Source organism: Pseudophryne corroboree, chromosome 4 (assembly GCF_028390025.1).
Source record: "Pseudophryne corroboree isolate aPseCor3 chromosome 4, aPseCor3.hap2, whole genome shotgun sequence".
Taxonomy (NCBI): domain Eukaryota; kingdom Metazoa; phylum Chordata; class Amphibia; order Anura; family Myobatrachidae; genus Pseudophryne; species Pseudophryne corroboree.
In genome coordinates, this window is record NC_086447.1 from 653,240,651 (window position 1) to 653,259,642 (window position 18,992).

Sequence of the window (18,992 nt, forward strand, 5' to 3'; positions counted from 1 at the left end):
TATCTCCACGTTCCAATTTACCCCTCACACCAGGGGTACCTCAGGTTCGTCGTACAGAACTGTCACTATCAGTTTCAGACGCTGCCGTTCGGATTGTCCACGGCACCTCGGGTCTTTACCAAGGTAATGGCCGAGATGATGATTCTTCTTCGAAGAAAAGGCGTATTAATTATCCCATACTTGGACGATCTCCTAATAAGGGCAAGGTCCAGAGAACAGCTAGAGATGGGATTAGCACTGTCTCAAGAAGTGCTAAAACAGCACGGGTGGATTCTGAATATTCCAAAATCCCAGTTAATTCCGACAACACGTCTGTTGTTCCTAGGGATGATTCTGGACACGGTTCAGAAAAAGGTTTTTCTCCCGGAGGAAAAAGCCAAGGAGTTATCCGAGCTTGTCAGGAACCTCCTAAAACCAGGAAAGGTGTCTGTACATCAATGCACAAGAGTCCTGGGAAAAATGGTGGCTTCTTACGAAGCAATTCCATTCGGCAGATTCCACGCAAGAATTTTCCAGAGGGATCTGTTGGACAGATGGTCAGGGTCGCATCTTCAGATGCACCAGCGGATAACCCTGTCTCCAAGGACAAGGGTATCTCTTCTGTGGTGGTTACAGAGTGCTCATCTATTGGAGGGCCGCAGATTCGGCATACAGGATTGGATCCTGGTGACCACGGACGCCAGCCTGAGAGGCTGGGGAGCCGTCACACAAGGAAGAAACTTCCAGGGAGTGTGGACGAGCCTGGAAACGTCTCTTCACATAAACATTCTGGAACTAAGAGCAATCTACAATGCTCTAAGCCAGGCAGAACCTCTGCTTCAGGGAAAGCCGGTGTTGATCCAGTCGGACAACATCACGGCAGTCGCCCATGTGAACAGACAGGGCGGCACAAGAAGCAGGAGTGCAATGGCAGAAGCTGCAAGGATTCTTCGCTGGGCGGAAAATCATGTGATAGCACTGTCAGCAGTGTTCATCCCGGGAGTGGACAACTGGGAAGCAGACTTCCTCAGCAGACACGACCTTCACCCGGGAGAGTGGGGACTTCATCCAGAAGTTTTCCACATGCTGGTAACCCGTTGGGAAAGACCAATGGTGGACATGATGGCGTCTCGCCTCAACAAAAAACTGGACAGGTATTGCGCCAGGTCAAGAGATCCGCAGGCAATAGCTGTGGACGCGCTGGTAACGCCTTGGGTGTACCAGTCGGTATATGTGTTTCCTCCTCTGCCTCTCATACCAAAAGTATTGAGAATTATACGGCAAAGAGGCGTAAGAACGATACTAGTGGTTCCGGATTGGCCAAGAAGAACTTGGTACCCGGAACTTCAAGAGATGATCACGGAAGATCCGTGGCCTCTACCTCTGAGAAGGGACTTGCTTCAGCAGGGTCCCTGTCTGTTTCAAGACTTACCGCGGCTGCGTTTGACGGCATGGCGGTTGAACGCCGGATCCTAAAGGAAAAAGGCATGCCGGAAGAAGTCATTCCTACTTTGATTAAAGCACGGAAGGAAGTAACCGCGCAACATTATCACCGCATTTGGCGAAAATATGTTGCGTGGTGCGAGGATCGGAGTGCTCCGACGGAGGAATTTCAACTGGGTCGATTCCTACATTTCCTGCAATCAGGATTGTCTATGGGTCTCAAATTGGGATCTATTAAGGTTCAAATTTCGGCCCTGTCGATTTTCTTCCAGAAAGAATTGGCTTCAGTTCCTGAAGTCCAGACTTTTGTTAAGGGAGTGCTGCATATACAGCCTCCTGTGGTGCCCCCAGTGGCACCGTGGGATCTCAATGTTGTTTTGGACTTTCTCAAATCTCATTGGTTTGAACCACTAAATAATGTGGATTTGAAATATCTCACATGGAAAGTGACCATGCTACTAGCCCTGGCTTCGGCCAGGAGAGTGTCAGAACTGGCAGCTTTATCTTACAAAAGCCCATATCTGATTTTCCATTCGGACAGGGCAGAACTGCGGACTCGTCCGCATTTTCTCCCTAAGGTGGTGTCAGCATTTCATCTGAACCAGCCTATTGTAGTGCCTGCGGCTACAAGTGACTTGGAGGACTCCAAGTTACTGGATGTTGTCAGAGCATTGAAAATATATATTGCAAGGACAGCTGGAGTCAGAAAATCTGACTCGTTGTTTATATTGTATGCACCCAACAAGATGGGTGCTCCTGCGTCTAAGCAGACGATTGCTCGTTGGATCTGTAGCACAATCCAACTTGCACATTCTGTGGCAGGCCTGCCACAGCCTAAATCTGTAAAGGCCCACTCCACAAGGAAGGTGGGCTCATCTTGGGCGGCTGCCCGAGGGGTCTCGGCATTACAACTTTGCCGAGCAGCTACGTGGTCAGGGGAGAACACGTTTGTAAAATTTTACAAATTTGATACTCTGGCTAAGGAGGACCTGGAGTTCTCTCATTCGGTGCTGCAGAGTCATCCGCACTCTCCCGCCCGTTTGGGAGCTTTGGTATAATCCCCATGGTCCTTTCAGGAACCCCAGCATCCACTAGGACGATAGAGAAAATAAGAATTTACTTACCGATAATTCTATTTCTCGGAGTCCGTAGTGGATGCTGGGCGCCCATCCCAAGTGCGGATTATCTGCAATAATTGTACATAGTTATTGTTAACTAATTCGGGTTATTGTTGTAGGGAGCCATCTTTTAGAGGCTCTTCTGTTATCATACTGTTAACTGGGTTTATATCACAGGTTGTACGGTGTGATTGGTGTGGCTGGTATGAGTCTTACCCGGGATTCATAAATCCTTCCTTATTGTGTACGCTCGTCCGGGCACAGTACCTAACTGAGGCTTGGAGGAGGGTCATAGGGGGAGGAGCCAGTGCACACCACCTGATCGTAAAGCTTTACTTTTGTGCCCTGTCTCCTGCGGAGCCGCTATTCCCCATGGTCCTTTCAGGAACCCCAGCATCCACTACGGACTCCGAGAAATAGAATTATCGGTAAGTAAATTCTTATTTACATAAGAGATTGGACAAAGCAGAGTCCAGGGATAAAGCAGGGAGTCAATCCATGGCTTTGACTGTGTCACAGGGCCCTTAAGGGTCTCAGAAACGTCCCCTGTCCCAAGTAGCAGACCCTGATACCGACACAGATTCTGACTCCAGTGTCGACTACGATGATGCGAGGTTACACCCAAGGGTGGCCAAAAGTATTCATTATATGATTATTGCAATAAAAGATATTTTGCATATCACAGATTACCCCTCTGTCCCTGACACGATGGTATGCATGTTTAAGGAAAAGAAACCTGAGGTAACCTTTCCCCCATCTCATGAGCTGAAAGCGTTATTTGAAAAAGCTTGGGAAACTCCAGACAAAAAACTACAGATTCCCAAGAGGATTCTTATGGCGAATCCTTTCCCTGCACAGGACAGGGTACGGTGGGAATCCTCGCCCAGGGTGGACAAGGCTTTAACGCGCTTGTCCAAAAAGGTGGCGCTACCGTCCCCAGACACGGCAGCCCTCAAGGATCCTGCTGATCGCAGACGGGAAACTACCTTAAAATCAATTTATACACATACGAGTGCTTTGCTCAGACCGGCAATAGCATCGGCTTGGAGATTGTAGCGCGGTAGCAGCTTGGACAGATACCTTGTCAGCTGACATTGATACCCTAGATAGGGATACCATTTTATTGAACTTAGGTCACATTAAAGACGCAGTCTTGTATATGAGAGACGCTCAGAGACGTTGGGCTGCTAAGTTCGAGAGCCAACGCCATGGCGATTTCTGCTAGGCGAGCCCTGTGGACCCGCCAATGGACGGGTGATGCCGACTCAAAGAGGCATATGTAAGTTTTGCCTTACAAGGGTGAGGTTTTATTTGGGGAAGGTCTTGCGGACCTGGTTTCCACAGCTACCGCGGGTAAATCTACTTTTTTACTTTATTTTCCCCCACAGCAAAAGAAAACACCACAATATCAGATGCAGTCCTTTCGGCCGCATAAGTCCAGAAGAGGTCAGGGCTCTTCCTTCCTCGCCAGAGGTAAGGGTAGAGGGAAAAGAATGCCTGCTACGGCTAGTTCCCAAGAGCAGAAGTCCTCCCCGGCTTCTACTAAATCCACCGCATGACGCTGGGGCTCCACTGAGGGAGTCCGCACCAGTGGGGGCACGTCTTCGACTCTTCAGCCACGTCTGGGTTCAGTCAGACGTGGATCCTTGGGCGATGGAAATTGTATCCCAAGGCTACAAGCTGGAATTTCAAGACGTGCCTCCGCGACGATTTTTCAAATTGGCTTTGCCAGCTTCTCCCCCAGAGAGGGAGATAGTTTTAGCTGTAATTCAAAAGCTGTATCAACAGCAAGTGATTGTCAAGGTTCCCCTAGTGCAACAGGGGAAGGGGTACTATTCAACCCTGCTAGTGGTTCCGAAACCGGATGGCTCAGTCAGGCCCATTCTAAATCTAAAATCCCTAAACCTGTACTTGAAAAAGTTCAAATTCAAGATGGAATCGCTCCGGGCGGTTATCTCCAGCCTGGAAGGAAGGGGGTGGGGGGGGGTTATGGTGTCACTAGACATAAAGGATGCATACCTTCATGTCCCCATATAACCCCCTCATCAGGCGTACCTGAGATTCGCTGTACAGGACTGTCATTACCAGTTTCAGTCATTGCCGTTTGGGCTGTCCACGGCCCCGAGGATTTTCACCAAGGTAATAGCGGAAATGATCGTGCTCCTGCGCAGGCAGGGAGTCACAATTATCCCGTACTTGGATGATCTCCTGATAAAAGCAAGATCTAGAGAGCAGTTGCTGAAAAGCGTGTCGCTCTCCCTGAGAGTGCTGCAGCAACATGGCTGGATTCTAAATCTACCAAAGTCACAGTTGGTTCCAACGACTTGGCTATCTTTCTTAGGCATGATTCTAGACACGGAACAAAAGAGGGTTTTTCTCCCGATGGAAAAAGCCCAGGAACTCCAAAACATGGTCAGAGACCTGTTAAAACTGAAAAGAGTGTCTGTCCATCAATGCACTCGAGTCCTGGGAAAAATGGTGGCGACCTACGAGGCCATCCCCTTCGGCAGGTTTCATGCGAGGACATTTCAGTGGGACCTTCTGGACAAGTGGTCCGGGTCCCATCTTCAAATTCATCAGAAAATAAGCCTGTCCCCCAGGGCCAAGGTGTCTCTCCCGTGGTGGCTGCATAGTGCTCACCTTCTAGAGGGTCGCAGGTTCGGCATTCAAGACTGGGTTCTGGTGACCACGGACGCGAGCCTCCGAGGATGGGGAGCAGTCACACAAGGAAGAAATTTTCAGGGAACATGGTCAAGCCAGGAGGCTTGTCTACACATCAACATACTGGAATTAAGGGCCATATACAACGGCCTACGACAAGCGGAGAATCTTCTTCGCAACCTACCGGTTCTGATTCAATCAGACAACGTCACAGCCGTGGCTCATGTAAACCGCCAAGGCGGGACAAGGAGCAGATTGGCAATGGCGGAAGCCACAAGGATTCTTCGCTGGGCGGAAAATCACATAAGCGCTCTGTCAGCCGTCTTCATTCCGGGAGTGGACAACTGGGAAGCAGACTTCCTCAGTAGACACGATCTCCATCCAGGAGAGTGGGGACTTCATCAAGAAGTTTTTGCAGAGATAACAAGTCAGTGGGGAGTTCCACAAATAGACATGATGGCGTCACGCCTCAACAAGAAGCTTCGGAGGTATTGTGCCAGGTCAAGGGACCCTCAGGCAGTAGCGGTAGACGCCCTGGTGACACCATGGGTGTTTCAGTCGGTCTATGTATTCCCTCATCTTCCTCTCATCTCCAAAATATTGAGAATCCTACGAAGAAAGAGTCCAGACAATACTCATTGTTCCAGTTTGGTCTCGAAGGGCCTGGTATTCAGATCTTCAGGAGATGCTCACAGAAGATCCATGGCCTCTTCCTCTCAGGGAGGACCTGTTGCAGCAGGGGCCCTGCGTGTTCCAAGACTTACCACGGTTACGTTTTAAAAGTTTATGTAGCCAGGACGGCTTGGGTTAAGAAAACAGAGGCACTGTTTGTCCTGTATGCAGCCAACAAGGTTAACAAGGTTGGTGCCCCTGCTTCTAAGCAGACTATTGCCCGCTGGATCTGTAACACGATTCAGCAGGCTCATTCTACGGCTGGATTGCCGGTACCAGATTCGGTAAAGGTCCATTCCACTAGGAATGTGTGCTTTTCTTGTGCGGCTGCCCGAGGCGTCTCGGCATTACAGTTGTGCCGAGCAGCTACTTGTTCGGGTTCAAACACTTTTGCAAAATTCTACAAGTTTGATACCCTGGCTGATGAGGACCTTATGTTTGCTCAATTGGTGCTGCAGAGTCATCCGCACTCTCCCGCCCGGTCTGGAGCTTTGGTATAATCCCCATGGTCCTTACGGAGTCCCCAGCATCCTCTAGGACGTAAGAGAAAATAAGATTTTAAACCTACCGATAAATCTTTCTCCTAGTCCGTAGAGGATGCTGGGCGCCCGTCCCAGTGCGGACATATTTCTGCAAGACTTGTATATAGTTGTTGCTTACATAAGGGTTATGTTACAGCTAAGTTCAGTCGTTGGCTGATGCTGTTTTGTTCATACTGTTAACTGGTTGCGTATATTCCAGGTTATACGGTGTGGATGGTATGAATCTTGCCCTTAGATTAACAAAAATCCTTTCCTCGTACTGTCCGTCTCCTCTGGGCACAGTTTCTCTAACTGAGGTCTGGAGGAGGGGCATAGAGGGAGGAGCCAGTGCACACCCATTCTAAAGTCTTTATAGTGCCCATGTCTCCTGCTAATCCCGTCTATACCCCATGGTCCTTACGGAGTCCCCAGCATCCTCTACGGACTAGGAGAAAAAGATTTACCGGTAGGTTTAAAATCTTATTTTAGTACCCCCACATTTAAAGAAACCCATTATGGGCGAAAGTGATAATGTTTCTTCTCGGGTCTTGAGTGGCTGGGTGCAAGGGAATTCTTCAAAGATCGTCCCTTTCGAAAGATAAACACTGGTTTTGCTGGAAGAACATCCCTCAATAAGTTATCTTGCTTTAATATATTTATAATTTTTCCTGATAATATATTTTATTTTAGGACAATGGTCATTATAGGTTGTAATAAATGCTAATTGATGCTCTTTATCTATCCCGGAGTTCTTGTCTGATCGGGGGGGGGGGGGGGGGGGGGGTCGAGGGTTGAGCAGGAGAAACAGTTGGAATGCGTTCAATCTTACAGTGACTTTAGTCAATTCATTAATACAGGTTGAGTATACCTTATCCAAAAATCCCAAATACTTGGGTCCCCCACTGAAATAATGACATGTATATGCATGTAATATATACATGTTCTCTCTCTTTTTTTTATTTATATATATGTGTGTGTATGTGTATATATATATATATATATATATATATATATACAGGTTGAGTCTCTCTTATCCAAAATGCTTGGGACCAGAAGTATTTTGGATATCGGATTTTTCCGTATTTTGGAATAATTGCATTCCATAATGAGATATCATGGCGATGGGACCCAAGTCTAAGCACAGAATGCATTTATGTTACATATACACCTTATACACACAGCCTGAAGGTCATTTTAGCCAATATTTTTTATAACTTTGTGCATTAAACAAAGTGTGTCTACATTCACACAATTCATTTATGTTTCATATACACCTTATACACACTGCCTGAAGGTCATTTAATACAATATTATTAATAACTTTGTGTATTAAACAAAGTTTGTGTACATTGAGCCATCAAAAAACAAAGGTTTCACTATCTCACTATACCTCAAAAAAGTCCGTATTTCGGAATATTCCGTATTTCGGAATATTTGGATATGGGATACTCAACCTGTATATATATTATAATATAAAATCTTTATCTCAGTAGGGGGACCCAACAATTTAAGATCATTACTTTCGGCTAAGGGATACTCAACCTATATATGTTGATTTAAAGTAAGCCATTATAGTACTGGAACCAAGAGACTATACTGATAATGTCTAATTGAAGTCTGTATGGAGAGCCTCTGGTGGTGGAGGACACTGGCACACACATTCACTACTGTGATACTTTAGCACCTCCAGTAAATGAAGAATCTCCCATTTGTCCAGGTTGATATGTTTGAGGATCAGGGGCTATAGATGATGGAGGTAGTGCGCCCCTCCAGAAGTGCTCTGCATACAAGACCTGTGTGTTTATGGAAGTGGGTAGTTAAAATATCAAAATAGGCTATTATCTGTAGTTCCCCTTTAATTCTTGTAAGACTGCGTATTGTTTGAAACTGTCATCACCTTTACATTTTACACACCAACAATCCCCAAGTTCTATGTTTATTGCATATATACGTTGAAGGGCTCATTCACACATGCTTGCAAAGATGGACTGTGAATGCAGATGGTTATTTCATGCTGATCAGATATTTCATGCGTGTTGCATGTACAGTACAGGTCATTATTGTTGTGATGGAATTCCGCATCATTGTTTCTGCTGTCACCACATTGCTCCTTTAACCATGATAATGTTCCCTGAGATCCAATGCCACATTTCTTATTATTGTTACCACGCGGGCTGCATACCTTTGTGAATACACCATAGCCGCCAACAAAGCAATGACAAGAACTGTGTGATATTGCTGGAAATAACTTTTTGTTTTAGTGTTGGGGCTACTATAGCTTTGAAACTGAAAAGCAAACCACAGGATATATATTCAGCCTATGAATAGCAGCTAATGCTGTCTTTCAGGTACTAAATGTAGTACAGGTTGAGTATCCCATATCCATATATTCCGAAATACGGAATATTCCGAAATACGGACTTTTTTGAGTGAGAGTGAAATAGTGAAACCTTTGTTTTTTGATGTCTCAATGTACACAAACTTTGTTTAATACACAAAGTTATTAAAAATATTGTATTAAATTACCTTCAGGCTGTGTGTATAAGGTGTATATGAAACATAAATGAATTGTGTGAATGTAGACACACTTTGTTTAATGCACAAAGTTATAAAAAATATTGGCTAAAATGACCTTCAGGCTGTGTGTATAAGGTGTATATGTAACATAAATGCATTCTGTGCTTAGATTTAGGTCCCATCACCATGATATCTCACTATGGTATGCAATTATTCCAAAATACGGAAAAATCCCATATCCAAAGTACCTCTGGTCCCAAGCATTTTGGATAAGGGAGACTCAACCTGTAACACTGATTAACCCAAGTGTACCAGTAGTGTGAGTTCTAGTAGCAAACGTTCCAAGTTACAGGCTTCCACCTATATGTGTACCTGCCAGACTTCTGCAGCATTATACTTCTGTTCTGCATCTTCTAACCTTCCTTCAAGGATCTTGTAATCGCCTTCCAAATGCACTTTTTTCTACCTCCCTATTTCTAAAAAGCACTTATGCTATGGACGAGCTTGCACTCTACAAATTAACAATGCCCCATCCACTGTTATGTGCAAACTATTTTTCTTCCGTGCACATTGGTTTACCCGGGAAACTCTTAATTATTAAAAATCTATAGCTTGCAAGCTCTTTGATAAAATCTAATTGCTGCGGAGAGATTTATAAGTTTCCCCTCACCCACATGGGAGTCTGCTGACCCCCATATCCTGCCTGCTTTTTCCCCTGCCGAATCTGTTGTGCAATTTATCATACCCCAGGGTGGATCAGAGGGAAACTTACAAATTGCCCACCTAACTTTTTTATTGTTTGGACTCCATTGAATCAGTGGGCACGATTCAATTCACAGAGAGTTGAATAGCGCAGAGAATTAGTTCCCTGGGCTATTCAATACAGTGCAATGGTATTTCAGAGAAAGCCCATTCTCGCGAACTTAACAGGGTATTTTGTCGGCAGAACCGGCATTCTCTGACTTAAGTGCCCAGCAAGATGCTGTTTTTGCTGCACTAAGGGCAGAAATCGGCATTGTGCCTGCACTTTTGTCGGACTTCTGCTCCGGGGGTGTGAGAAGAAATCCCGTTGTCGGAGTCACAGGAAGATGTATTGAATAAACCTGGGATGTAATTCCTGCCAATATTCAGCTCTCTTTGAATCGTGCCCAATGACTGATAAAATATAAGAAATGTACTTGCAAACCTCAATTTTTGCCAAATGGGTGTTTGTCAATATTATTAGCTATTCTCGTATTTTGTATTTAGAAATGATCTATGTAATACTTGTATAAGGTTTGTCAAGTCTCCAAAGGCACCCACTGCTAGGGAGATGGGACAGACCTTGGCCTAGCAGGAATCAGGAGAGGAGAAGGAATGTCCCACTGGGCACACAGGAAGTATGGGGTCGGAGGGTTAGAGCGGACCAGGTACACTGAGGTGACCCGGTCTCTTCACTAGTATTGTTTAATGTCTGTGTAAGTCTTACCATAACAGGCTGGTTATTTTTTGCATTGCAGACACTTCTCCACGAGATGATTCATGCTCTCCTGTTTGTTACTCACAACAACAGAGACCGTGATTCCCATGGTCCAGAATTCTGCAAACATATGAATCGCATAAACAGTGTTACTGGTGCTAAGATATCTGTAAGTATGTACTCCATCTTTTGTACTTCATGTATGTCAAACGAGTAATAGCAGTAGAATTCCTGAAGAATATTGAGCTTAAATAGCTGAAAACGTGTGTGCCAGTTTGTCATCTAACATAACTGTACATACTGCTTAAAGTATGCTTTACACCACTGCATCTCTACAAGATAAACTGTTATATGGATGTTTATTTTACAAGAAATAATTGAATTCAAAGCTGTCAGTCTGAATAAAGAAACGTGTTGTTTAATATTTATCTCGGGGACAAACCGTTCTGAGAGAGATCTGAAGACGCAGCCTCTTGCACAAGTTGATATATTAAAATATGTTCACAGACTATACTATAAACTACCAATCATAATATAGGTTAACACAGAGTTCCCCAAACTCAGTCATTGCATTCCAGGTTTAAGGATATCCATGCTTAAGCACAGGTTACTTAATTAGTAATTCAATCAATATGATTAAACCATCTGGACTCAGGCATGTATATCCTTAAAACCTGGACTGTAATGGCAGAGTTTTGGAAACTTGGGGTTAACACCTTTTTACATACTTCAGAATTATTACTTCATTAAATCTACCAAATCATATTAAATGTTATGTTAATGCATAGAGGCAAACAAGTGAACACCACTAATGCCCATTTCTCATATATTTAACATCTGCTGTTTTCTCTGACGTCCTAAGTGGATGCAGGGACTCCGTAAGGACCATGGGGAATAGCGGCTCCGCAGGAGACTGGGCACAACTAAAGATAGCTTTAGGACTACCTGGTGTTCACTGGCTCCTCCCTCTATGACCCTCATCCAGACCTCAGTTAGAATCTTGTGCCCGGCTGAGCTGGATGCACACTAGGGGCTCTCCTGAGCTCCTAGAAATTTTTTTATTTTCAGTGAGATCTGCTGGCAACAGACTCACTGCTACGAGGGACTAAGGGGAGAAGAAGCGAACCTACCTGCTTGCAGCTAGCTTGGGCTTCTTAGGCTACTGGACACCATTAGCTCCCAAGGGATCGAACACAGGGCCCAACCTCGATCGTCCGGTCCCGGAGCCGCGCCGCCGTCCCCCTTACAGAGCCAGAAGCAAGAAGACGTTCCCGGAAATCGGCGGCAGAAGACTTCGGTCTTCACCAAGGTAGCGCACAGCACTGCAGCTGTGCGCCATTGCTTCCCATGCACACCTCACACTCCGGTCACTGATGGGTGCAGGGCGCCCTGGGCGGGAATATTAAGTACCTTGGCTGGCAAAACTACACATAATATAGTCATAGACTATATATGTGCAAAATCCCCTGCCAGATATACCTACAAAAAAGCGGGAGAAGTCCGCCGAAAAAGGGCCGGGCTATCTCCCTCAGCACACTGGCACCATTTTCCCTCACAGCTCCGCTGGAAGGATCGCTCCCAGGCTCTCCCCTGCAGTTTCCAGACTACATAGGGTAAAAAAGAGAGGGGGGGCACTAAATTTAGGCGCAATATTGTGTATACAAGCAGCTATTGGGAAAATCACTCAGTTACAGTGTTAATCCCTGTGTATATATAGCGCTCTGGTGTGTGCTGGCATACTCTCTCTCTGTCTCCCCAAAGGGCTTTGTGGGGTACTGTCCTCAGTCAGAGCATTCCCTGTGTGTGTGCGGTGTATCGGTATGGCTGTGTCGACATGTTTGATGAGGAGGCTTATGTGGAGGCGGAGCAGATGCCGATAAATGTGGTCACCCCCTGCGGGGCCGACACCTGAATGGATGGGCTTGTGGAAGGAATTACGTGAAAGTGTAAACTCCTTACATAAAAGGCTGGACGACATAGCAGATGTGGGACAGCCGGCTTCTCAGCTCGTGCCTGCCCCGCTGTCTCAAAAGCCATCAGGGGCTCTAAAACGCCCGCTACCTCAGATGGCAGACACGGATGTCGACACGGATACTGAATCCAGTGTCGACGACGATGAGACTAATGTAACTTCCAATAGGGCCACACGTTACATGATTGAGGCAATGAAAAATGTGTTGCACATTGCTGATGTTACCCCAGGTACCACAAAAAAGGGTATTATGTTTGGGGAGAAAAAACTACCAGTGGTTTTTCCCCCTTCTGAGGAATTAAATGAAGTGTGTGAAGAAGCGTGGGCTTCCCCCGATAAGAAACTAGTAATTTCTAAAAGGTTACTAATGGCGTACCCTTTCCCGCCAGAGGATAGGTCACGTTGGGAAACATCCCCTAGGGTGGATAAAGCGCTCACACGCCTGTCAAAGAAGGTGGCACTACCGTCTCCGGATACGGCCGCCCTAAAGGAGCCTGCTGATAGGAAGCAGGAGGCTATCCTGAAGTCTGTGTATACACACTCAGGTATTATATTGAGACCGACTATTGCTTCAGCATGGATGTGCAGTGCTGCAGCTGCGTGGTCAGATTCCCTGTCGGAAAATATAGATACCCTAGACAGGGACACTATATTGCTAACCATAGAGCATATTAAAGACGCAGTCTTATACATGAGAGATGCACAGAGGGATATTTGCCGGCTGGCATCTAAAATAAGTGCAATGTCCATTTCTGCCAGGAGAGGGTTATGGACTCGGCAGTGGACAGGGGATGCAGATTCTAAAAGGCACATTGGAAGTTTTGCCTTATAAAGGTGAGGAGTTGTTTGGGGATGGTCTCTCGGACCTCGTTTCCACAGCGACAGCTGGGAAGTCGGCTTTTTTACCCCATGTTCCCTCACAGCCAAAGAAAGCACCGTATTATCAGGTACAGTCCTTTCGGCCCCAAAAAGGCAAGCGGGTTAAAGGCGCGTCCTTTCTACCCAGAGGCAGAGGTAGAGGAAAAAAGCTGCAGCATACAGCCAGTTCCCAGGAACAAAAGTCCTCCCCCGCTTCCTCTAAGTCCACCGCATGATGCTGGGGCTCCACAGACGGAGCCAGGTACGGTGGGGGCCCGTCTCAAGAACTTCAGCAATCAGTGGGCTCGCTCACGGGTGGATCCCTGGATTCTTCAAGTGGTATCTCAGGGGTACAAGCTGGAATTCGAGACGTCTCCCCCTCGCCGTTTCCTCAAATCTGCCTTGCCGACAACTCCCTCAGACAGGGAGGCTGTGCTAGAGGCAATTCACAGGCTGTATTCCCAGCAGGTGATAGTCAAGGTGCCCCTACTTCAACAAGGACGGGGTTACTATTCCACAATGTTTGTGGTACCGAAACCGGACGGTTCGGTGAGAGCCATTTTAAATTTGAAATCCTTGAACACTTATATAAAAAAATTCAAGATGGAATCGCTCAGGGCGGTTATTTCAAGCCTGGACGAGGGGGATTACATGGTATCACTGGACATCAAGGATGCTTACCTGCATGTCCCCATTTACCATCCTCACCAGGAGTACCTCAGATTTGTGGTACAGGATTGTCATTACCAATTCCAGACGTTGCCGTTTGGTCTGTCCACGGCACCGAGGGTATTTACCATGGTAATGGCCGAAATGATGATACTCCTTTGAAAAAAGGGAGTTTTAATTATCCCGTACTTGGACGATCTCCTGATAAAGGCGAGGTCCAGGGAGCAGTTGTTGGTTGGGGTAGCACTATCTCGGGAGGTGCTATAACAGCACGGTTGGATTCTAAATATTCCAAAGTCACAGCTGGTCCCTACGACACGTTTACTGTTCCTGGGGATGGTTCTGGACACAGAACAGAAAAAAGTGTTTCTCCCGGAGGAGAAAGTCAAGGAGCTGTCATCTCTAGTCAGAGGCCTCCTGAAACCAAAACAGCTGTCGGTGCATCACTGCACGCGAGTCCTGGGAAAAATGGTAGCTTCCTACGAAGCAATTCCATTCGGCAGGTTCCATGCAAGGACCTTTCAGTGGGACCTGTTGGACAAGTGGTCCGGATCGCATCTTCAGATGCATCGGCTGATAACCCTGTCTCCAAGGACCAGGGTGTCTCTGCTGTGGTGGCTGCAGAGTGCTCATCTTCAAGAGGGCCGCAGAGTCGGCATACAGGACTGGGTCCTGGTGACCACAGATGCCAGCCTTCGAGTCTGGGGGGCAGTCACACAGGGAAGAAACTTCCAAGGACTATGGTCAAGTCAGGAGACTTCCCTGCACATAAATATTCTGGAACTGAGGGCCATTTACAATGCCCTAAGTCAGGCAAGACCCTGCTTCAAAACCAGCCGGTACTGATTCAGTCAGACAACATCACGGCAGTCGCCCATGTAAACCGACAGGGCGGCACAAGAAGCAGGATGGCGATGGCAGAAGCCACAAGGATTCTCCGATGGGCGGAAAATCACGTGTTAGCACTGTCAGCAGTGTTCATTCCGGGAGTGGACAACTGGGAAGCAGACTTCCTCAGCAGGCACGACCTCCACCCGGGAGAGTGGGGACTTCATCCAGAAGTCTTCCAACTGATTGTAAACCGTTGGGAACGGCCACAGGTGGACATGATGGCGTCCCGCCTAAACAAAAAGCTAGAAAGATATTGCGCCACGTCGAGAGACCCTCAGGCAATAGCTGTGGACGCTCTAGTGACACCGTGGGTGTACCAGTCAGTTTGTGTTCCCTCCTCTTCCTCTCATACCCAGGGTACTGAGGATAATAAGGAAAAGAGGAGTAAGAACTATACTCATTGTTCCGGATTGGCCAAGAAGAGCTTGGTACCCGGAACTTCAAGAAATGATCTCAGAGGACCCATGGCCTCTGCCGCTCAGACAGGACCTGCTGCAGCAGGGGCCCTGTCTGTTCCAAGACTTACCGCGGCTGCGTTTGACGGCATGGCGGTTGAACGCCGGATCCTGAAGGAAAAGGGCATTCCGGAGGAAGTCATTCCTACGCTGATAAAAGCTAGGAAAGAAGTGACCGCGAACCATTATCACCGCATATGGCGAAAATATGTTGCGTGGCGTGAGGCCAAGAAGGCCCCAACGGAAGAATTTCAGCTGGGCCGATTTCTGCACTTCCTACAGTCAGGGGTAACTATGGGCCTAAAATTGGGTTCCATTAAGGTCCAAATTTCGGCTCTATCGATTTTCTTCCAAAAAGAACTGGCTTCCCTACCTGAAGTTCAGACATTTGTTAAGGGAGTGCTGCATATTCAACCCCCTTTTGTGCCTCCAGTGGCACCTTGGGATCTCAACGTGGTGTTGTATTTCCTGAAGTCACATTGGTTTGAGCCACTAAAAACCGTGGAATTAAAATATCTCACGTGGAAAGTGGTCATGTTGTTGGCCTTGGCTTCGGCCAGGCGTGTGTCAGAATTGGCGGCTTTGTCATGTAAAAGCCCTTATCTGATTTTCCACATGGATAGGGCAGAATTGAGGACTCGTCCCCAATTTCTCCCTAAGGTGGTATCAGCTTTTCACTTGAACCAACCTATTGTGGTGCCTGCGGCTACTAAAGACTTGGAGGATTTCAAGTTGTTGAACGTAGTCAGGGCCCTGAAAATGTATGTTTCCAGGACAGCTAGTGTCAGGAAAACTGACTCGCTGTTTATCCTGTATGCACCCAACAAGCTGGGTTCTCCTGCTTCGAAGCAGACGATTGCTCACTGGATCTGTAGTACGATTCAGCTTGCACATACTGCGGCTGGACTGACGCATCCTAGATCAGTGAAAGCCCATTCCACGAGGAAGGTGGGCTCTTCTTGGGCGGATGCCCGAGGGGTCTCGGCTTTACAACTTTGCCGAGCAGCTACTTGGTCGGGGTCAAACACATTTGCAAAATTCTACAAGTTTGATACCCTGGCTGAGGAGGACCTAGAGTTTGCTCATTCGGTGCTGCAGAGTCATCCGCACTCTCCCGCCCGTTTGGGAGCTTTGGTATAATCCCCATGGTCCTTACGGAGTCCCAGCAACCACTTAGGACGTCAGAGAAAATAAGATTTTACTCACCGGTAAATCTATTTCTCGTAGTCCGTAGTGGATGCTGGGCGCCCATCCCAAGTGCGGATTGTCTGCAATACTTGTATATAGTTATTGTTAACTAAAGGGTTATTGTTGAGCCATCCGTTGAGAGGCCGTTATATTTCATACTGTTAACTGGGTATAGTATCACGAGTTATATGGTGTGATTGGTGTGGCTGGTATGAGTCTTACCCGGGATTTAAAATCCTTCCTTATTGTGTCAGCTCTTCCGGGCACAGTATCCTAACTGAGGTCTGGAGGAGGGTCATAGAGGGAGGAGCCAGTGCACACCAGGTAGTCCTAAAGCTTTCTTTAGTTGTGCCCAGTCTCCTGCGGAGCCGCTATTCCCCATCGTCCTTACGGAGTCCCAGCATCCACTACGGACTACGAGAAATAGATTTACCGGTGAGTAAAATCTTATTTTTATTGTAGTCAAAACATAGCTACTTGGTGTGTGAGAAATGTATTACAAGCCTGGGAAATGTAGCGAAAAAGCACACTCTTAATAACATCTAGAGTCTAATAACTAATAATAATCTAATAACATAACGCTTCACACAGTACACATGTTCTAAGAGTATTGCCTTAAACTCACTTATCACCTGTGGAGAAGATGGCTTCCATTTTGAGTACCTAACATAATGTTATATATATACATACATACATACATACATACATACATACATACATACATACATATTGAGTATCCCTTATCCAAAATGCTTGGGACCAGAGGTATTTTGAATATTGGATTTTTCCGTATTTTGGAATAATTGAATACCATAATGAGATATCATGGTGATGGGACCTAAGTCTAAGCACAGAATACATTTATGTTACATATACACCTTATACACACAGCCTGAAGATAATTTTAGCCAATATATTTTTTATAACTTGTGCATTAAACAAAGTGTGTGTACATTCACACAATTCATTTATGTTTCATATACACCTTATACACACAGCCTGAAGGTCATTTAATACAATATTTTTAATAACTTTGTGTATTAAACAAAGTTTGTATATATTGAGCCATCAAAAAACAAAGGTTTCACTATCTCACTCAAAAAAGTCCGTATTTCGGAATATTCCGTATGTCGGAATATTTGGATATGGGATACTCAACCTGTGTATGTGTGTCTGTATATATGTGTGTGTGTGTGTATATGTATATATATGTGTGTATATATATGCGTATGTGTGTGTATATATATATATATATATATATATATATGTGTGTGTATGTATATATATGCGTATATATATGTGTGTATATATATATATATATATATACATATTATAATATGTATATGTTTATTTATATATGTATGTATGTGTGTATGTATGTGTGTGTGTGTGTGTGTATGTGTATGTGTGTATATATATATATATATATATATATATATATATGGGGAGGAATAGCGCCACTTGTGAGGTATGACCTCAGTAATTGTTTAATAAATAATCTAAAAAGAATTTAAAATCACCGTGAGCAAAACGCACATAAACTTATTAAAGGTGTCAGCCAAACCCTAAAGATGCAGTGCTGGTATAGTACTGCTATACGTACGGAAAAATAGGGAATCGGCGCTCAGTGTTAAACGGTATACTTTAAAAGCCAAATATATGCATAAAAGTGTAAAGGCCCCCATCCACTAGTCAGATTTGGGCAGTTTTCTTCAGATTTCGATGCATCTGACCGTCATATCTGAAGAAAAGTGTCACATTGGATGGCTCTTCAGATCCAATGCTCACTCCCGTGTCAGATATGTCTGAACTACAGATCTCTGAGGCTGCTCCAACTATTTATCTGAATCTGAAGAAAACAGGTGCACATCGGATTGTTTTTTTTACTTCAGATGTATCTGATCAGATTCATCTGAAGCGTCACTTGACTGGCATCTCCCTGACCACTCCCACCCACCAAGAGGGGGAACAGCGGCAGCAGCAGCATCAGATCAATCACATGTAGCATGTGTGCATCAGATATATCTGATGCGATCTGGCACATGATATATCGCGTTAACAGAAAGAAGAAAAAGCAGATCAACTTTTTATAGCAGCACTCATTCCCTGAATAATCACTAATTATAAATATGATTCTTTCAAATAATTTGTAAGTAATAACCTTGACTACAAGAAAAGATTCTCAATACCCATATGTGGTATAGATACCTTTATTGTTACCACATATGATGTATTATATGTCCCCTTTGTTCTAAAGGGGACAACTAAGTGAAATATTAAAATTTTGATAGAGACAGAATAACGTGAGTAAGAAAATAAATTAAATTATGTGTAGAGAGTATGTTAAAAAAAAGTGCTAGTGTGCTGTCTTGATTTACAGATCAACAGAACCTGTGAATCAAATGTTTTTTGGTTTATTTTGATGAAACCACCACTAGCTTTTTCTAGCTAACAATGTATGCGACGGGTTACAAAGACTATAAGCCCTGGCGAAGCTTATTAAGTGAAATGCGCATCGGCTTTTGCTGTGCGCTGTCAGTTTCAAATCACTATGTATAAATGACCTGTGAATATTATTAGCGAGGGTTA

General features: G+C 45.3%; 1 protein-coding gene across 1 annotated transcript in view; it reads left to right on the forward strand.

The window, feature by feature from the left end:
* Positions 1-18,992, forward strand: part of SPRTN (SprT-like N-terminal domain) — a 125,766-nt gene that overhangs the window by 51,036 nt on the left and 55,738 nt on the right. Inside the window, exon 3 of the mRNA XM_063917775.1 lies at positions 10,411-10,539. Coding sequence (XP_063773845.1) covers positions 10,411-10,539 — 129 coding nt within the window. The remainder of the gene's footprint in view (positions 1-10,410; positions 10,540-18,992) is intronic.